The sequence below is a fragment of the Aythya fuligula genome, chromosome 7 (assembly GCF_009819795.1).
Source record: "Aythya fuligula isolate bAytFul2 chromosome 7, bAytFul2.pri, whole genome shotgun sequence".
Classification (NCBI taxonomy): domain Eukaryota; kingdom Metazoa; phylum Chordata; class Aves; order Anseriformes; family Anatidae; genus Aythya; species Aythya fuligula.
The window spans coordinates 5,868,500-5,889,158 of record NC_045565.1 but is presented as its reverse complement, the minus strand read 5'-3'; the positions used below and the strand labels follow the sequence as shown (position 1 = coordinate 5,889,158).

General features: G+C 47.2%; 2 protein-coding genes across 4 annotated transcripts in view; one reads left to right on the top strand and one right to left on the bottom strand.

Moving 5' to 3' along the window:
- Positions 1-3,756: 3,756 nt before the first annotated feature.
- NUDT13 (nudix hydrolase 13) lies at positions 3,757-10,150 on the bottom strand. The gene is made up of 9 exons (XM_032190706.1): positions 10,088-10,150; positions 8,521-8,632; positions 8,021-8,160; positions 7,289-7,396; positions 6,818-6,924; positions 5,965-6,090; positions 5,699-5,810; positions 4,964-5,118; positions 3,757-4,405 (listed from the first exon to the last, which is right to left on the bottom strand). Exons 2-9 carry the CDS (start codon positions 8,601-8,603, stop codon positions 4,211-4,213), a joined length of 1,026 nt encoding a protein of 341 aa, XP_032046597.1. The 5' UTR covers positions 8,604-8,632; positions 10,088-10,150; the 3' UTR covers positions 3,757-4,210.
- Positions 10,151-14,265: 4,115 nt separating this feature from the next.
- The window catches only part of P4HA1 (prolyl 4-hydroxylase subunit alpha 1), a 36,277-nt gene continuing 29,883 nt past the window's right edge, over positions 14,266-20,659 (top strand). For all 3 annotated transcript variants that reach the window (XM_032190772.1, XM_032190773.1, XM_032190770.1), the window contains exons 1-2: positions 14,266-14,328; positions 20,268-20,390. In XM_032190772.1, the coding sequence (XP_032046663.1) occupies positions 20,297-20,390 (94 nt within the window). In that variant the 5' untranslated portion in view covers positions 14,266-14,328; positions 20,268-20,296. The remainder of the gene's footprint in view (positions 14,329-20,267; positions 20,391-20,659) is intronic.

The following is a 20,659-nucleotide window of genomic DNA, read 5'->3' as shown; positions in this document are numbered from 1 at the left end:
TGATCTTGTTGAGATTCTTACGCTTATTCTTGAAAACTCTGCATGAAATTGCTGCTGTCCCTATCCAAAACCTTGTCTCTTCTGCTACTAATCTCCTAGAAAGTCTTCTCGGTTCCCTTGTAGTGTTTCCACTTGGAGTAGGTCCTTTTTGCAGTTCCTGCCATTACAAAGACCTTACTGTGTATCACTCTTCTTCCCACTCACTTTAAAACTTAATGAAAAATCTTGCTTCCCAACCTCCCATTCTGGTATTCTCAGTAGCTGTGGTTTGTTCCAGTGTGACATTTTGCAGGGAGTGTTATGTAAAAGACACAATGAATTGTCAAATACCTGCACGAGGACCAGTGGGGAAGGATGCTCCATCTGCATTCTCCGTTCCCATGCTGCTACTGCTCTCCCTGTGGGGAAGCTGGAGAGGCTTTGTGCTTCTGTTGCTGTGGCCTTTCTCTTATTTGAGACAGCTCCAGTGTCTCCATGTGATGATGATTCTGGATCTCACAGAGAATGCATCTGATTGTCTACAAAACACCACTGATGGGTCTTAAAGGAAGTGCAAGTGACACCGTTTCTAGATGAGCAGCCTGGGCTCTGATTAACAGAAGTAGGTTTGGCAGCATTCAGTCGTGCCCAGGTGTGTGCATTGTTGCATGAATGACAGCTGGCACCATTTTTCCCTTACACAGATGTGTGCCATCTGTTCCTAAGCTGAAGAGTGAACACATGCGAAATGGAAGCTGAAGGCTGGGGCGGCTGAATTCACTTCAGCAGGGCTTCAAACTGGAGCACAGAAATGCCATTTGTGTATTTACAAGTTGTTCTGACAACCTGTCCCTTGCAGCTGCCGGAGGTGGGCTGCTCATGGTAACTTGAAAAACAGTTGCCTGAAAAATGACTTCAACATGGCCCTGTTGTCAGGGTGTTCTGTTAAGGGCTGCTGTCCTCTCAGGCTGAACACTGGATTCAGCACGTGTCCCTCGTGTCTCAGAGCGTGCTTTAAGGTGAGATCATTTCTTGATACAGGAGCTTCCTCCCTGACCTCCAGTGCTGTCTGCCAGTCACAGTGGATGAGCAACCGTCCTGGCAGGAAATTGTGACCTTTCTGTGCAGCAGCGGGGCACCCAAGGTGATGGGAGGGCATGTGTTAAGCAAAGCAAATAATCTCAGCCCTCATCATAACCAGGCAGGATTTTTTCTGAGCTCCCTCAGTCAGAGGTAGACAAGAGGTGTCATGTGCCGTGGGTACTGCAATACTCTGCTGGCATCTGTTGGAGGTGAACATATCTTTTATGCCGTGCTGCTGTAGGTCAGTAGGCAGGAATGCTGCTCTGAACCTGCCTGTGGTTCTGGAAAACTGTCTAAAAACAAAACAAAAAAACCAACTTGTAATGAATCAGATCAGTGGTATTTTCTGTCTGTCCATGTATGCTGCTGACTGACTGAGAATAGCACCATGTAAACAACTGGGAAGCAACGTGAAGGGCCACAGGGTGACTGCTTTATAATGCTAGCTCTTGCTCTAAGTTCAAGCCCCTGCAGTTTCTGAAAGCCACGGTGTTTCTGTGATTGATGTAAGTTAATTGTCCCCATTGAGAATTAATTTAACAGATGTGTTTTTGAGAGAGTTATGTTGCTACATCCCTTTTGCCTGCTTGACATCTTTTACAGGGAAAATCCCTGCTGTGTTTTGTTGAAGAAGCATCTGTCAGGAATCGCCTCTTCCTTTTTCCAGGTCACCTCCCTTTAGGGTGCATGTTCTGTCTTGACTGCAGTGAGTATTGCTAGTTTGTGAGGCAAATTCAAGTGAGAGCAATGTCTCTCTCATCTTGTTTTTCTGTCCTGTTCTTAGCTGTATATTGCCTAAATTCACTCCTGCTTTCTTAACATCAGGAACAGAAGCCACCATTGTTTCATGCCTAAGTCAAAAGGATATGGGTTAAAGATTTTTTAAAAAGCAGATTAAAACATAGGGCCCTTTAAATGGTATGGCAGGAACTGCTTTGGAGTTGCGCTTGCTCTACAAAATTGTATAAAAGTAGATTGAAAAGTATGATTGATTGATTTGTTGAAAATCTAAAGGAACATACAGACATTTACAGCTGAATTTTAAAAGGCGAGTCAGAAGTAAATGAGAAATTAACTTTGCTTTTCCTCTAACAGGAACAAAAGGTTGATGAAATCAGAAAAAGCCTGGCATAGTCAGAATATGAGTAGAGCTGCAACTCTGAGAGCTCTGCTCAAGCGTGTGGGTATCTGGCAGCCTCAAATCTCTGCATACATACTGCAAATTAGAAAAACAGCCGCATACTCATAAAGTTCAGATTGCTGCAGAATTCATACAGGCATTCCTCCCCTCTCTCACGTGTACTACTTTTTCATGCTTTTACTTTTTCGTCCTCTTTCTGCCACAGAGAGCAGATCACAGGGTATTCAAAAAGTACTGAGCACATCAGTAAGGTGCGTGTTGTAAGCTGGAGCAAGCCTGGGCCACGTTACTGAATGCATGGGGGGAGTTGGGAGGCCAGTAAGAAGAACTAGGAAGGCACATGAGAAGCTGGAATATCCTGCTGGTTCTATCTAACTCTACAATATTTTCACTGCAGAGAAGGGGAAGAAAGGAGCGAGGCTGAAAACAAAAATGGCACATTCCAGAGATGAGAGAGGAGGAGATAAATGATGGGGGGTTAAAATGGTGAGATGGAAGAGAGAGCAGGAGGAACTACCACAAAGAGAGGAGGTGAGACCATTTAAAAGGAAACTGGATACAGGAGAGTCGCAGTTAAGTTCAGAGGTGTGGGGGTTTGTGTGAACTGCCTGGTTGGGTTGGAAGGGAGGTATAAGCAGTGCCCTTGTGTATCAGGCTGCATTCCCACTGGGATGGCTGCCAAACGTGAAAAACATGCTCTGACACGGGTCTTCTATTGCTGAGAGTTAGTAGGGGTGGAAAAGCTGTTTGCACATGCCACCATGGCCTGAGAGAAGCCCCTCCCAGCCTCATGAAGTAAAATTAACCTGAGGAAACGAAATGTGTCTGAACTGTGTGAGACAATCTTTTTTACTTACTGTTCAGATGTCAGGACTTTTGCAATTTTACAATTTTTACAATGCTCAAAAAAGTCCTTCACCTGCAATAAATTCTAGTGCCGGCAGACAGCGATACAGCCCTGCTTCCCCTTCAAGTATTTGTACTGCTGGCTTTGCAGTCTTGGCATTTGAACAGTGGCCAAGTGAGCAGGAAGGACTGACAGCCTGAAACAGCAGCAGATCCCTCCATCTGCCTCTTTTACTAGGCTCTCCTTTCCCAGGCTCTCTCTTTGTCCCTCTCCCTTCAGAGAAGCGATACTCCTTTATCAGTAAAACAAGAGCAGTTCTCCAGGCAAGCCCCAGATTTTTGGCACAGGATGAGAGGCACTTGGCCTTTCGGGATTTTTTTTCTGTTGTAAGTGCAGTCTTCCTTGCAGCAGTTCCCCTCAGCATTACTTGGGTTCTTTAACGTGCTCGTAGGTTGATTTGCTCTTCCACTCTCTACCACCAGGTAGCTCTGTTCTCTCTTGCTCAGGATGGAAGTCTCACGCTGTGCCTCACTGGTAGGGAAAATGGTGTCTCCACAAGTATTTTTAGTTGCTCAGACAAACCATCAAAGTAGAAGTCTGCTTAACATTTGCAAAAAATTAACATGTTTTATACAAAACTGGAAGAACTGATGGAAAGGGGAACAGAAGAAAGGGAGAGCATTGAGGCAGTGGCTTTTCTATTGTGTTTTTTTTTTTTTTTTTTTGATTGTCATTCCATATACATGTGAACACTGAAAGGCTACTTTCCCTTAATGTAAAAAAACTGGGTTCAACCATCCACCCAGGAGTTCCACATGGATAAACTGGAGGAAAAGGGGACGTAACTGCCAGGGGCTTACTGTTCTCCTGATTGCTGGGCAACACCTGCAGCAGATGACACTTAAGTTTTGGGCTTTGGGACTGAGAATTTTATTGCATATTTACTGCAAGTCGTGGGATCTCCAAGGTCCAGTGTATGAGGAGTTGCCCAGAGACAACCAGTTCAGAAACGGCTTTGTACATCTGTGCATCCAAGTGTAAGACTGCCATCAGTCTGGTGCTACCCCCCACCGTCAGACACGTCTTCAGTAGCTTTGGAAGCTTTTACATAAAGCTTCTGTAATTCTGGCAGAGTCGCAGACTTGATGAAGTCTTTACACCTAGGTCGGCCGGGAAGTCTGCTGTTTAACCCACTCGTTGATCAGCTTGTGAGCAATGGCCTGCTTGGGAGGAAACCAGGGTAAGAAACTACCATCATCTTGCTTTGAAGATGTGTGATCTCTCTTGAGCCCCTCCAAGACTTCCTCCAGGCCAAACCAACGAGCTTCTTCCAGTTCCAGGCTGTTCATACTGATCTGGAAAGAATTAGGAGAGTGCCAGTTCCTTAAATCAGCTTTAAATGTGGGCAGCAGTGGCTTGTTCTTGCCCCCACAAAGATCCCATGCTAGAATGCCTGGAGTGCTTAATCCACGCCTGAATTAAGTGTTGATGCCAACCCAGGGGAGGACGTGCCTATTGGTTTCCTTAGGGAAGCCACAAATCAGTTAGCCTTATTCCATCGTGGCACTGGCCTGCAAAGGACCAATGAGCACAGTAATTAATGTAGCAGAAACTGCTTTTTTATAGCAAATGTGTTATTAATACTAAAGTGTGCCTCCTCTGCAAAGTTCAGAGGAAAAAACCATCGGGACGCTGTGCTCTGTGCTTGTACATACAGCGACCTGTGCCAAACCTTGCGTGTTGCAACACAAGACATGATGATTTTCAAGTCTCATATTCACTTGTAGAAAGCTAACTGAAAACAGCACTTAGAGAGGCTCTGATGCTCTCCAAACTCAAGCCTGTGCACCAGACTAGCTTTTGCTATGTAAGGTGGGTAGTGAAATGCTTCAGGGCAACCCGAGCCTGCTCACCTCAGTCTGCTGTCCCCCCACCAATGCGTGACAGGCGATCATTAAGCAGCTGCTGGGAAAGGGCCAGTGCTGGGAGGCCGAGTACTGGAAGGACTCCACCTCCAGACCCACCTCTTCGGCCACCTCTCGCCGCAGCGCCTCCTCCACACTTTCACCTGGAAGCAACCACAGGTAGGTGAGGACAGCCTGGCCTCAGGGCAGCAAACCATGGCAAGAAAATGGAAGTAGGCTCATTTCTCAGGTGTTCCAGCCCTGGCTGTTGGAGCAGGAGCTCTGACTGTGCCGACCTGGGATTGCCTGTCATCAAGATGCTCGATTAAAATCACCCATGCTTGCCTCCCTTAACCAGAGGCACCAGACACGCTTTTGGTTCTGTCTGTATGCATCTGGTGGACAGAACATTGCTGCCCCTCTTCATCATTTCCCTTTTTAAGCTGTTTTCCTCCTAAGAGGTCTGAGTTTCTCTCTTTTCTGAGCCAGAGACATAAAAGAGACTAAGGAGTATCTGGGGGCTCTAACCTGGGGAGTCTGTTACCTGAATATACTACCATAGGCTACAGCAACTGATACATACCCGTAATTCTCCTGTTCTCTTCAGATGCATACAGCTATTTGGAACTCTGATTCAGTATTTTTTCCCCCAGTATCACGTCTGTGCCCTTCCTCCTTTGTAAACAGGCCTTCGGTTGATGTCCCACAGTTCTGCCCCCCGCAGGGGCTGAGAGCCCGCCTTACCCAGGTCACAGAAGCCTGACAGAGCGGTGTACATCCCCTGAGGGAACGAGGACTGTCGTGTAAGGAGGCACCGGCTGCCATCAGACACCAGGGTGATAACCACTGGAGACATCTAGAAAACGCATCAAAATGCAGAGGAAGAAGTTCAGACCAAACAAGTAAGTGCCAGTGGTTCCTTTTCCTAGCTCCATGAGCGTCCAACTACATGGAAAGAAATTCTGCTGCCTTGTACAGATTCCTCTCCATACAACTGCTCAGGTGCTTACCTGTGGATAGTAAGTTATGCCACTGGCATGGCAGACTCGCTTGCTGCCAGCTAGGTTTTTCTGAGTGGGCTGCCCAGTTTTGCTACAGTACTGGTGGGACTCATGCCACTGGAGAAGGGCCTGGGCCTGTGAACACCAAGAGAAATACAAATTTACACCTGGAGCAGTCTCCCTGAGTGACTCTGTCTTTTCCCCATCATGCTGTTACATAGATAAATTCTGAGTATGTCTGGAAGTCTACAAAAGGTAAACAAAATGTGGGCACTGCTTTGAAAAATGTCAGGTTTTGGAATCAGCGTTTCTTGCTTATTGCTTTAGCATCCAAATTGCAGCAGGTCAAGGGAAGGTAGGGGAAGAGTAGTTCCTTATTGGGATGTAATGGGAGCGGTTGAGTTTCACACACAGGTCTTTTCTTAGGGCTTCCAAACATAGGGCATCTGGATAGGAACTCACAGCTTATAAGTGAGCAGTTTTAAAAGAGCAGCTCTGAGGGAAGACCTGTAAGGCTGTTCTTGGAATTCAGTTTGCCAAGAAGAATACAGAAAAACTGGGTACAAAGTGGGATTGCTGTGCCTGCTGCTGCTGAGATCAGTATATTTCATGCTGGGCATACAGCAGGTTGATGCGAAGTGGTTAATTTCTGCAGTCATCTTTAAATGTCTGTGTCTTCCCATTGCAGCTTGCTTTTGGGACAGCAAATTTGGGAGAATTGCTGTAATTTTTAGTGCCTACTGAAAACACACAGTAGGTACCTCCTCAGTACGTATTGAATCATGGAACAATATGGGAGACAAGAAAATGTTAGAAATCACTTCTTAAAAGTTAAAATAGTAATAGTATTTCTGTACTGTACCGAGGCCAGCAAAGGAGAATCCTTCACATCCACTACAAAGAGAGCCTTTCGTAAGTCAGTGAACGATCCCTGAAGTTCAGACTCAATGACTGATTTTTCCAAGGCTCCTGCTTAAAAAACAACGACAAATCTCATAAACTGCAGTTCTTGTCCCAATTTTACGCCCTGCATTGTTCCGATGTACAATTTCTGGAAGTTCCCATGGAAGTGACATCACCTCGGTGGTAACACGTGCCCAAATGTTAAGTGACCTGCAAACAGCCCACCTTTACTAGCGCACACACAGGGACAGCAGGGCAGCTTTGTGGCTCTCAACCACCGTGCTCACAGCAGCTCCTACAGAGACTCAACTGAGTTCTCTTGAGCAGTAAATATTGACCCAGCGTGGAAAAAGGATGCTGCCTCAGCAGCACTTTCATCTTAGTGCATCAAATGTGATGCCAACACAGGTGGAAGCAGAGTCATCCCAACCTAAATCCAGGGCAAAGTGTGGTACGTGCTCGTCTGAACAGCCGATCAGCACTGACTTCTCCATCCACTGTTCAGTCTCTTTCAATTTCTCCAGGATCCTTTTCATCTCTGAACAGCAAGAGAAAGGGGAAGAAAAAGCTGTAAGGGAAGAGAATTTTTCCAAACATGATGTTCTTTCTGCATCTCTCATGTGAGAGAGGTGCCAGATAAATTGTTCCACACCAAAGGAGACTAGAAGCCTGGCTCTGTCCTTAGCTGTTATATCTTTTGACCATGTTAAATTAAAGATGCAAATGTTTTAATGCTTGGGGAACAGCTTTCCATTCTGTTTCTCTCCTACAGCAGCTGATACCTTTCTCTCAAAACTTCTCCCTGCTTTGCTGGTAAAACCTTGCTGCTTGTTTTCTTCCCAGCTCTTTCTCTTCAGAAGTTACGGTCCCAAATGTTTAAAGTGGATAATCTCAAACCAGATCACGCATGTATTGATACTGTATGTATGTGAAGAGCATGAGCTCACGTCCACATGCTTAGATTTTAACTCTAAATAGCAGTTGTTTACAGCTATTTATCTGTTATCTGTTGTTAACAAATAGCATGCTGCATATAACGGGATATTCCATGCACATCTTGATAGATTTTTCAGCCCCATGTCAGATATTGCTTATTGCACATGAGCCTGTATCGTTTGAGCTGTGTGACCCAGGAGATGCCTCTTTCTGGGCTCCTGCGTACCTGCTGCACTGAGCTGTGGTAGCAAATATTTCTTCCCAACCTTCTGCAGGAAGGGTGAGAGGTTGTGAAAGAGGTAGAAAGTTCCTGAGGTCTGAGCTTGTCTACAAAAGTCGTCATCTTCCTTTAGCGTATTTAAGTATCTGCAGTAAGAAAAGAATGGGGAGGATAAATTCAAGATTGTGCTGGGATTACCTGTGCTGCACTTATTTGGACACTTTTACTTCAGGCAGAGCAGACAGTATGGATTTTGTCTTCCACAAGCTTCTAGGGTGTTTGACAGCTGGATCTACTCTTTGGTGGCCTGTAGCTTCCAGCAAAGGTGCCACCTGGCAAAGAATCCTGTATTTCCTCCTAGCTAGGACAGCAAGCATAGGCAGTCATTGAACTGTTACAAGATAAACCCCCGGTTACATTTAGGTAGGGCTGCTTGTGACAGTGGGCAGGAGTGCCAAACTGGTGCTGGTCTTCTCAGTGTAAACAAGACTTAGGTAAGAACTTACCTCATTTTTTTAACATAGGTGGAATGAAACCTGCAGAAGAGAGAGGAAGCTCTTCTGTACACTGCTTGATAAATCGCAGCCATGACCAACGCCCACAAGTAGCTGGCTCTGCCTAAAAAGAGAGGCACAGAATAGAAACAGTGGCACTGCAAAGTTGCATTTGGTTTAAAAGCCGCAACAACACAATGCTACCAGAAATCTCCTGCTTACAGTGTCTGCAGAATGCTAGCATTTACTTTCTGAAATGCTTTTTAAAATGATTGCTTTGGTCTTAGTCTCTAGTCACAAATCAAACCCAGTTCCAGCACTTTTTAAGACAATTCCAAGATACCTCGGTTTGTTGCCATCTGTGAGTGTGCACAGAAGGTCTTAAGAGTGCTGTAAGATGAGGTTAAGTATTCCTGTCCTCAACTCCTATACTGGTGGGATAAAGAGCAGCTAAAGTAGCTGCTCTCTTGTTTGTTTCCTACGCAGTTGTAATGGCCTCGATCCAATGGAACATCCTATTGCAGCACACAGTAGGGCTGTGGGAAAGGCAGCAATGCCAGAAGAGAATGAAAGACAAAATATCAGCTGCGGAAAATAATTCCTGGAGCTAGACGAGAGACAGCAGTCGCAGCTGAATTGGATCATCTCCAACTGTCAATGCTTTTTGTGCCAAAGGATCCTACCACATTTTCAGCTCAGGCAGTCACAGACTGCAGTTTGAACTCAGTGTCGGGATGTCAGAAAACAGCCAGAAATGCCACCATCTCTAGCACTCATCTGAAATAAAAATGAACTGTGATTCACCATCCTTAACAATTGCTTTGGACATTTCACTTTCCAACTACAGGTCCCGAGGCCCTCGAAGGAGGAGGAAGTTACGTTTGCTTCGTTTCACAGACTGAGACACGTAAGCCAAGCCAAGGAAGAGCCTGCAAGTCCTTCCCTGCAGTAAGGTCAGTGCTGGCTCCCAGGCCTGCCCGAGCAGAGGCTCCTGTCAGTAAGGGGAGGCAGCTTCTGCACCCAGCAGCCTGGAGAGGAGTGGTGATGTCAAGTTCCCTCGTGGCTTTTGCCATCTCTGCCCCAGATGCCTCTCTCCCACTGGTGTGGCGCCCACCAGGAGGTCCCTGGGGAGGCAGGCCGGGGAGCTTGGCACGCCGCCCTGGATAGAGACTGTGCCTGAAGCCGCTTTGTGGCGGGGCGATTACGTGTCCCTGATTTCTCCACCCCTGCGTCTCGCAGAGCCTCGTTTGTGGAAGCCTCCAGCGCTACAGGCAGCCCGTGTTGTGTGGAGGGGGAGTTTACAAACAGCGCCATACTTTGCTCTGGAATGGGCAGGAGGAAAAGCTTGCACCTGGAAGGGTGAAATGCAGCGCACGCACAGCTTTAACCCCTTCCTTTCTCAGATGCACGCTGCCAGATTTGGGTAAGGATCACTGAAAACTCAGATGGTAAAAACTTGATCTGAGGAGGCCGGCCCGAACTTCCCTGTCGTGCCTGTGAATCCCATCTATCTTGTACAGCCTTCTTGTACAGGAGGTGCACCTAGGTCTGTCGTTTCCCAAGCGTTTTTCTGACTTACTGTGCTCTGTGCAGAAGCTGTGCTACCTCCAGCAGCAGGAAACCACTCCGAAAGTCCCCCGCTGACCTCAGTTTGAAGCACTGCTCCTGCAGCAAACAGAGGAGCAGCTGTCTCACTGAGTTGCTCTTCCCCCCGGGGGAGCTCTGGGAAATGTAGTTCTGCACGGGCTGCTCAGAAACCCTTGACACAGCTAGAAGGGTGCCTGCTCTGGATTCTGATCAGCTCCCAGAGGTAGTGAGACTGAGAGAAAACTCTGTTTTTCACAGCTGCTTCAGAGACCCACGTGCTGCATTTTGCCACACAGAAGTTATTACGAGAACAGTGCTACTGCAGTAATTTGAGCTGTTCTTACAGAGCACGGGAGTTCGTTCCTTTTAGCTCTGTTAGTTTCTTCTTCTTCTTCTCTTCCCTCCCCCCCTCCCTTTTTTTTCTCAAGCTTCTCTGTTTTTGTATCATAAGAGCTTTGCATAAAGCTGAGGACCATATGTCCTCAAACAGGAAAATAAGCCAAGAGCTGCATGTAGCTAAAGAATGGAGCTGTTAAGCGTTCAAGCACCCAAACCTGCATCTGGATTTGCAAGTGAATAGGTTTGATTGGAAAGTGCACTCTGCCAAGAGACATGTCAGAATAATGACAAATATTTTTCATGCCTTTAGAACTGAACAAACAGGATTTCTCTCGAACACTGAAAACGTTATTCTGGGTTGGAGCCTACCTGTGCCCATATTTAGCACAAAGAGAATTTTATAAACCTATACATGATTTCAGCACAGCCTTTTGCTTTTTGGTCATGAATTGAGACATTTTAATTGAGGGCTCAGGCCATGTAATTTGAGAGCAGAGCTTGTAAAAATAATGAGTGAGTATGCAGGGAAATACCACTCTTGTTACCAGCATCACTTACAAGTTTAGGTTTAATTACGCTTGACTGCTATTTATATGCTTCCTGAAACAGAGCAAGCCCAATCTTATTAACCCACTAGGCTAATTGAATTAATGGACAAAACACATCTTCCCTTAATAAGATAAAGGACTGAAGTATAATCTCTAAGGGAAGCATCCACCCTGCTGTTAAACAGATCTGTTGACCTTAATTGCCTGCAGAAACGTTGCAAAAAGTGCTGGTTTTAGAGGGCAGCAGCTGGAGGTGGTACTTTGGACCTCAAATCTTGGGACAGCCTCTCAACAGGTCACTTGGAAGTGCACCTCTATCCACAGGAAGGACGAAAGGCCAGAGCACGATGTTGCAGCGTAAAGACTCCCCCAAAGGTACTGCAGTGCTGTAGCCTTCCATTGCCACGTGCAGCTGACAGAAATCAAGGATTAGCCCAATCATGTATACCTGGCCTCTGTGCTGTGCCAGGACATGCAGAGAAAATGGGATTAGTCAGTTCTGTGACTGACGTGAGTGGTGGGAAGCCATGCGGTCTGAGAGAGATTCCTGGGAACTTTTCTAAGGGTCCATACACTTTCTTGTGATGCTGCAATACCAAATTGAATATTTCTGAAGCACGTAAGTAGGGCAGACAACTTCAAAATCAACAGAAGCTTTCTCATCACTTATTCTCAGAAGTATTTAATTAAGGAGCACAAATATCAGTTGTCACTTTAGCACTGAGTTTCTTTGCAAGTGTTTCTGAGCAGGGCTCCAAGCTGTGTAGATTACAGCTATAAACTGTCTGTGTTGTATCTGTCCCCTGCAGACATTAGGCTTCATGCTACAAACAATCCTGTGAGTGAAGTGAAGGCCTGGCCATACAAATCTCTGACAGCTTCCTGTAGTTTACTAATTTGAGCTTTGGCAGGCCACCAGAGGAAGTGAATCCCTGAGACTCGCCTGATGCAAGAAGAGCGAAAAAAAGGAGCAGGCAAGGAGGCCACAAGCAGTGGGGACAGCAACTTGTTATATAGAGGAGGTTACAAAACAGGCAAATCTTTGCTCTGGTATTGCCAAGAGTCTTTTTTAATCTGGGTTTGTAATATACTTGTATTGGCATTAGCAGTTGGTAAAAGATTTTCAAGCCAAAGAAGTGGCTGGAAAATGTAATTCTAACCTAATAACGGCTACACTAGCAATCTTGCTTTTTCTTGCTGTTCTGTTTTGTGTCCCTCCAGCTGCCCTCAATAAGCAGAAACAAGCATCAGAATTGCTACCAGCTGACTCTTGCACAACAACTGTTAATTGCTTTAAGTACCTAAAACTGGTAAGCTCACATTGAAAATTTATGGTCAAGCCACAAGAAACCTCTTGGTAAAAAAATGCTTCTTTTAGGAAGAGGCCAAGGAAAGACAAACCACTTCTTTAAAGAGAAAGTTAATGAGTAGTCTTTCCCTCTATCATTAAATTTTAGATGCAGACTAACCAAAACTAGCTTTGCTCTAAAATTAGCCTTGTAGTCTATACCATGTATATAAGGGACTCCTGCAGCTTCTGATACTCAGGGTGGGGAGCTAAGAAGAGAGAAACTGTTTAATTTCATACAGCTGATGGCAGCCTGTGCTCCTAACACTCTACAGGTGTAGAGGACACATTAACATCTGAGTAACCTTTTAGAAGGATTTGCTCAGTTCAGCTTTTTGGGATTAGTTGTATCTTTGTTTTCCTCCCTGCTTCTGCTGTTGGTTAGGGAAGGTCCTCCAACCCTGGCCAAAAAATAAAACTGTGTTTTATTTTTTGCACTGCACAACTGATGATATAAAATCTGCGGTTAGTAACTTAATTTTGTCAGCAATGTAGTCTTTGGTTTTGACACTGTTTGAACATGCTTGGAAGTTGATGAGGCTCCTTCTCTTTCCAGAGGATAAACCTAAGTTGTCAATGCACTTGGAAAAGTGAAGCAGTACTGTGCTTTAACTCACTGTAATATAAAAATGTGTCTTAAACACTGCATGCAGGTCACAGCCTGGTGTCACCAGAAGGTTTCTGAAGAGCTGGAAAAGATTCAGAGAGGACAAGTGAGAACAAAGATGTGGCATGCTGCTACAGTGAGAAGCTAGGTCGGCTCTCGTGCTGCAGCCTGCATAAGGATAGATATTTACTGTTGCTGTCTCTTTCTGTGCAGGAACCTAGTTGATCAAATCTAAGACAGTGGAGCCAAGTTCCCAGGGAATAAATGGAGATGTTTTTCCATGCCCTGGCTGGAGGGGCACAACTGCTGGGTGAAGAGTGGTGTGGGTGCAAACAGCTCTAGCTCAAGAGGAGGAACGTTGTGCAGAGAACTCTGCTGAGGGTTTATAAATAGTTGGACCACATCAAGCTGAGAAAATCCCAGTTACAAGTGTTTGGAGGCTGCCAGCACTGTAGGCATGAGGGGCTAAATAATGCTTTGCTGTGAGTCAGAGCAGCTATACTCTTAGGGGGTCTCTTGTGCCTCGTTCTTGTTCTAGAAGGATCTTTATTTTAGTACCCTTCAGCGTAGGACCTGCAGAGTGCTTCTGCAGGATTGCTCAGAAGAGGAAGCAGCATGCTGTTAGGCTTGCAGTTGCAGCAGGGGAGGCAGCTTTTGGCCACATGCTGACAAATATAAGCAAGCCTGCTACTAAATGAGCTAATAAACTTGTGGCTGTTGGATTCCTCCTGTCTGCCTTTTTCAATGCATCTGAGCAGCGCAGAAGATGAGGGGAAGAGCAGTCAGTCTCGCTAGGAGGAAGCTGAACGCCTCTACAGCATGTGAGGTTTTGCCAAATCTCTAGAAGCTGCAGTTAAATCTCTGCCTAGCTATTACGGCCTCTTTGGATAACAGGGCTTTAACCGGCCGCCTCAGCTCGAGGCTTGTACAGCATCGCCGCTTTTCCTGTGAGTTGTAGGAGTTGTATTGCTGTTGGAAGGCGACCAGAACGAGAGGGAAGGAAGGTTTATTTTCTGACGGCTACTTCCACTCACAACTGGCTTTCTAGCTCTGGCGCAGGGGCTGCGACCCCTCAGGCACCGCCCTGCGGGAGAAGCCCCTCGCCCCTCACACGGGGCAGGTGCCTCAGCACCCGCCCCCCCCTCAGGGGCTCGAGGCCCCCTCAGGCAGCTCCCGCCCAGCGCCACGGCGCCTGCGCACTGCGGCGGGCGGCGCTGTGACCGAGCTCACGTAGCGCGGGGCGGGGCGGGGCCGGGCGCGAGGCGGGGGGCGGGGCCCGCGCGCCTATAAAAGCGGCGGGCGGCGGCGAGCGGCCGTTAGCGACCGTTGGCAGCCGTTGGCAGTGCTCGCGCGGCCCCTGCCCGCCCCTCAGCGCCCGGCCGCGCCCGCAGGTGAGGCCCCGCCGCCTGCCGTGGGCTCGGGGAGGGAGGAGGGGAGCGGGGCGATACGTGGCAGGCGCCCCGGTGTCCCGGCCCCTGCCGGCCGTTACGCAACGGGAGCCGGCGGCCTCCGGAGGGGGGCGGGAGGGCGCCGCCGGGCTGCCCCGGGGCTAAAAGGGACGGGGGGCGGCGGAGGAGATCGCACGCCCCCGGGGGAGTTCCCGTGTGGGGGGCAGGGCCCGAGCGCGGCGTGCGTGGTGAGCGCCGCCCGGGGGTAAAGCCGCGGTTGGCTCTCCTCTCTCCGGCTTTGGGCCGCGGTGAGACAGCCGCTGGGTGTAAAACCCGCCGGGTGTCTGACTTGGGAGGCTGTACCCTCAGCGGGTAGCTCGGTGGGACCGAACTTGGAAGGGAAAAGTCCAACGTGGAACCCTGAGGATGCTCTTGAATAAAGAGCATAAACGTGTTGGATGTGCAAGTCTCATTACAGCTCCCCTCCAAAGCTGGGCGATTTTGGGGAGGAAAGATATTTGAGGCTCGCAGAGAAAAGGTGCTGCTGTTAGGAAAAGGCTTGCCCAGCATCCCGCTTGACACGCTTTTCCCCCTGGATTAGGGAGAAGAGCTGCAGAGGCACTCAGGTGCTGTGAAGTGTTCCCCTCTTTTGGATAGGTAAAGATTCCCTGCTCGAGGCTTTGGCAGATGGAAGAAGCTGCATTTAACATTATCTACTTCTCGTAACTGACAGCTTCTTCCAAGGCAAAAGGCTGTTCAGCCAAGTGTGCAGACAGTGCTGTGGTGGGGATGGGAAGGAAAGGCAGTGACTTCCCCGGTGGTTTGGGAAGCAGAGACCTGCCTTTGGCCTAAGAGGTGTTCTCCACTGTGCTGTTCAGCACCCATTGCTACTTCAGGATCCTCGCTGCATGCATTTAAATGTCTTGGACCATTCCACAGATCATTTCATTTTGACCTAGAGTACTCTGTGCTGCTTCTTAGTCACATGCTGACAGAACTAGTACTGATTTCTTTGTTTTCCTGGGACTGAAAGCAACAGGAATATGCCTGAATTTGCCTGTACTTAAAGTATTAATTCTGCAACTTCAGCAGTGATTGTGGTATCAGCCTCTCCTAGATGATAATTCATTTAGCTGTGGGCAAGCTGCACCGTTTCTTGAACCATTGCCCTGTTAGAAGCAGCTCCCGATCTCTGCCCTTCACATGGGCTGGTCCATCTGGCAAACCACATGAAAAGCTTGTGCAGCGGTGCTCGCTGCCTCATCCCCCAGCAAAAACCAGCTGTTTGGCGCGGGGTGGTTCCCTCTGCTGACGGACGGGTGGCTCTGTCTGTGATGGGTCATCTCCAGGCTCAGCTGAGGCGGGGTGCGAGGCAGAACTGCTGCTCAGCTCCTCTCCCACGCCAGCGCTAACAAACAGCGAGAGCTGTGCGTGGAGCCAAAAGAGAAGGCAGCTATTAGACCCAGGGAGGCTTAAACACGGTTGCATGAGGAGGGCCTTTAAAGCCTAGCTTTCCCAGCTATGGTTTTGAGGTGTGCGTTTAGATTAGAAAATACCCGGTGCAGGTTGAAACCTGTAAATGACAAATTAGGAGTGACACTGTGGAAAAAGTGGGAGGGTAAACAGAAGTTGAGAGAGCTCTGCCTCCACGTTGACATAGAGACACAGAAATTGGTTGGTTTTTTGTAAAGTGTCCCAATACAGAATATACTTGAATGCATTCAAAAATATACCAATTGAAATATATGCCAGAATATATGTGTTGAAAAAAAAACTTATTTTATGAATTGACTCTGTTTAATAGAAGAAAAACTGTAAATAAAGTCTGCTGAAACAGTATCTTTGTCATTTGCACCCTGTGTTTCTGGGCAGTTCTTCGAGTAACTTGGGATGGACTCACTGTTCCCCTGGAGAGGAACAGCCTTTCTGCTACTGCTGAGCAACCCGGGATCCAAATTCAGCCTAAAAGAGCTCTTATCTGTTAATGTGTTTCAGCCGTTGGTCACTGGGATTTTCCTGCTTTCTTTTTAATCGCTCTCAGTGTCTTAAAATGTCTTAGCTCTATTGATGCTCTGCTAATCCTTGAGCAGAAGGATAAATAGCAGGATAGCCTTCTGCTTGTTGTGTCTAATAAGATAAATGCTCTGCTGCATTGCCACTGCTCGTTGTCTTGGCTCACAAAGTCAAAACAAGTGGGCTCTGGGAGGGCTGTGTCCATTCAGCCTTACTGTGCAAGAGACCTAGAAAAAACCTGGCTTCCAGTCCCTGCTTACAAATCTGTGTACCAGCAGCACTGTTCAGAGTGCTGTCTTCAAGCAGATAATAAATGAAACTTAACACACCTCCCCAGTGTTACTGACTTGGATGTTGATTCTCAACACGTACTAGTGAACAATTTCTGTCTTGCAGAAATCTGATAATTAACATCTTAGGGATGCAGTATAGTGGCAGCTTTATATTCTTTTCAAAACAAAAGCAGAAACAACAAGTCCTTCGGATGTACTGCCAGCCAGCAAGAAGGACCAACACAGCAGTAGAAGCCTTATTGAAAGGAGTACTTACCTTACAACTTTGTAATTGAAAAGAACCCATGCATGCCATGCAAGCAATGCCATGTTCTTTCGGGAGGGGTGATTCTAGAAAGTCTGTTTTCTCATTGTTTCAAAAATGGATTTAAAAATGTGTGAGAACTTAAGGAGCAGGATTCTGATACCTTTTGTACTGTGACTGTTAAATAACGCTGACAGCCGCATGTTCTTGGTACTTGGTACCTAAGGACTGTGGGAAAGTTCTTTCACTTGGAGGTGTGTTTCCGAGCAGGCCCTGTCCTGAGGCTCACGTTTGGTCCCTGTTTGAAGAGGAGAGGTTTGCTGCAGAGGGCAGTGTTGGTTGTTTGTGGCGCTGTCCTTTTCTCCCCCAGTCTCAGCTCTCTTTAACCGATACTTTTACATTAGAGTAGGTCACTTGGTTCTTACCTTAATAAAAAAAAATTCTTGGATGGCGAGGAGAGCTGTGTAATAAGTACTGTTGGTCAATCTCTTCAGCATGGCTTTGGTTGCTGTGAGGTTTTATCACTCTGTAGTTAGCCCTAGTTATAGTTTTCTTTGCATGAAAACTCTTTTTTTTTTTTCTTTGCTCTGTTTCCACTTGTAGAGCAGAGACAAAATCTGTAAAAGTCCTCAGAAAAAAAACTACCTTAAAGTTTCATTATTTGAAATGATGTTTGTTGCCTGTCCCTACTGTTTGGGGAATCCTGGGCCGTGCGTGGCAATGTCATTCATCTCATTGCTGCTCTGTTTTGCTTGTATCTTCATGTTTGTTTGTTTTCCCCAATCATTTTTTCATGCTCAGTCACATTTTACTGTTTCAAAGCTTAGCAACCATACTTCTCCCAGAGGCATAGGAATCTCCTGTGTGAAAGCTGTCAGCCGGCCTCCCACTGAAATCAGGCCCAGAGCCGTTCATCCTGCGTGTGGGCAGTAGGTTTCCTCCTCTCCACCACGCTCAGATGCCATCTTTGTGTGTGCCTGAGGGCCGCAGCTGAGGAGGAGAGCCAGACAGCAATAACATGGAGAGGCTTCTCATCCCTCTGACAGGAAGAAATTAAGCCTACTTATTTGGCAGCTTGTGTGTTTGAGAGATTCCCAGCATCTTTCTTAAGTGAGCTTTATTTTCTTTGATTTGGGAACCTGTGGCCGATCCTTTTGCAGAAGTTTTGGAAGCCGTGCTACTTAGCAACTGCTGTTAGGGCAGCCAGCGCTTGGCTGGCCGCTGCCTTGGGCTCTGCTTCCAACTCTGAATTCTGGCCGGAGGGAAGTCATCTTGGGTGGCTGACAGCTGCTACAGCACTCTGAGGCCTCGCAGGAGACACAAAATAAAACAAAATAAAGAGTGAAATTGGGAGCGACCTCTGGATGTCATCTGGTCTGACCTTTTCTTGAGCTTGGAGGGTAGGCAGGCCTGGCCTGTGCAGTTTGAAATTCTTCCAAGAATGGGCAATCCTTTCTCTTGGGGCGACCTCCTCCAATGCTCAGCTGCTGTCACCGTGACAAACTTGTTCTTTGTACCTAAATAGAATTTCCCTTGTTGCAATTTGTGCCTGTTGCCACCCGTTCTTCTGCAGTGTGTCGGTGAAGGTGGCAGGAGGGAGGAGGGCTGGAACAGTGTTCAGAGCCAGCCCAGTGCTGGAACAGGCTGTAAAGAGGAGGAAAAGCATTCCCAAAGCTTGGACAGGCTTTGGTTAGGGAACCTCCTGTTGTGCGAGGTGGGAGACTGTCACCGGGAGCGGTGGAGGGGAGGAGACGTAGCTCTTGTCATCAGCTGGGTTTTCATTTTGTCACTTGTTTATGTTTTAGGAAACAGGGCTCCTATTGATTAATAGTAAAAAGTAATGTCCTGGAGCCTTCCTTGTGTTTCCCTGAGCGCAGTAAACAAATAGCTCAATGAATTCTGAGTACTGATAGCGTGAGCAAATATTTACCGCGTAGTAGAACTGTTTGTGCTTTGTAATTGATTCACAGATGCATTAGCGTGCCTACTGAATGAGCAGGAGGCTCAGCTCTCTGCAGAGCAAAATGTGAATGGAGCGGTTTGTAGTATGAGTGCAGGTGTGCACAGTGGCCTTGTGTGCGTGGGTACAGCTTTCCTTAAGGAAAGAGTGAGAAGAAATTTGTCTGCAAGAAAACTTTGGGATGTGATCCGTGAACTTGGAGCAATTACTCCCTTGGAGGCCAGGTTTAACGAGGCTCACGTTAGTCACAGGATAAATAACTAGAGTTGTACAGATGTTATCAGCAGCCCCGGGCTGTGCTGACAGCTAGGTAAGCATTACAGGCTGCCTGCAGAGTTGGATTTTTGTTCATTGTGTTTAGGGCTGGGCTTGAATGGTTTGTCTTCAGGTGTGACTTTGGCACTGGCCTGAGTTTGTTTGCACCACGTGGGAGCGGCACATCTGCTTTTATGTTGATCCCTACTTGTGCTGTCAGTTCAACCAAAAGTGAATCGCTTTCCTCCCTGAGCAGGCCAAGCCACTTTGGAATGTTGCTTTCCCCCCCCCCCCCCCCCCCCCTCCTTTCATTAATTGTGTTGCCTTTGTAAGAGTTTCTCTAGAACAGTTTCTGTTTGCACATATGGTCGTTTTGGTTTAGCTGAGGAGATAGAATACACTTTTGCATATGGAAAAAACTAAATCTCGTGAATTCCAAGAGAACCTAATTACTTCTAAAGCATTCAGTAGTGAGGAAATCCTGGTCTGTCGTGAGGGTTCAGGCTCTTGGAAGGCTGTGAACTTGGCAGCTGTCCGTGGGAGAGAGCGCTGCCTGTGTGTGCCTGCCCTGGGCTCCTGCAGCGGCTGCTGTGGACCAGCCCCTGGGGAAACCTTTCGTGGTGGGGCTGCTCTCAGTGGGGTGCTGGCGTAGTGACAGCGGGCAGCTGAAGGGCAGGAGCGTGCTACAGCCTCACTCTGGGCTGCTTCTTCAGGGGCTTGTTCCTGCCTCTTCCACTGGCCTCCTTTGATCAAAGGCAACTGTTTTTTTCCTGGGTGATAAACTTGTCATTATGTGTTTTTATTTGATAGGATATTTTCCTTGAGTGCCTGCTCTTAGCTGTCCTGAGATTTTTGTGCTCTTTGTGAAGCAGCCCTGGCTCTGTCTGCAGTGTGTCACAGATGGCAAAATGATGAAGAATGCTTGGAAAGGCCCTGTCACCAAGCTCTTCTTTCATCTCTTGCCACAAAATCCAAAAGCACCAGCAAGTCTGCAGAATGGTGTCAGCCCTCTTTGGGAGCTGCTGTGCATGCTCAAGCTTATCAAGGGTGGAACTGCTGCTGAATTTTGCTGCCTTGAGAGCTAGGAGCAGCCCAGAGGGAATAAGCTGTCTCTCCCAGAGGCAGAGTCAAATTTGGGGTAAAGAGTGATGCTTTACCTACTTTGTTTCTTTTGTAGGTCCGTGGTGAGGTGACAGCTGTTGACCTATGGCCATGGCATTCCCCAAGATTTGGTATTCTATAGCTGTTGGATTTCTGCTGCCTTTTTCTTATGCCCATACGGACTTCTTCACTTCCATTGGTGAGACATGCCTCGGTCTATGTGCTGTGGGTGAAAGAATTTCTTGATGGCTGTCAAAGCTGATCTTGCAGGGATGTGTTAACGGAGCTTTAATTGGTACAGAACCAAATCCACTTCCTAGTTCTCAGGACCTGATTGACTTCTTGCCTTTGAGAGAAAGATGCTTTGAATTCAGTTGGTCCAGTCAGTCTGATGACCAAGGGTAGGCTTTGTATTCGTTACATATTCCCATGGGTAGTAAATTACAGACAAAACATTGGTGCGGACTG

Bases quoted from the DNA above. Each gene is read 5' to 3' on its own strand.
- NUDT13 (XM_032190706.1), bottom strand. From the start codon at position 8,603: ATGGCTGCGATTTATCAAGCAGTGTACAGAAGAGCTTCCTCTCTCTTC. The intron at 8,161-8,520 runs GTAAGTTCTTAC...TTCTTACTGCAG, and splicing joins ACCTATGTTAAAAAAATGAG to ATACTTAAATACGCTAAAGG. The intron at 5,811-5,964 runs GTAAGCACCTGA...TGCGTTTTCTAG, and splicing joins GCATAACTTACTATCCACAG to ATGTCTCCAGTGGTTATCAC.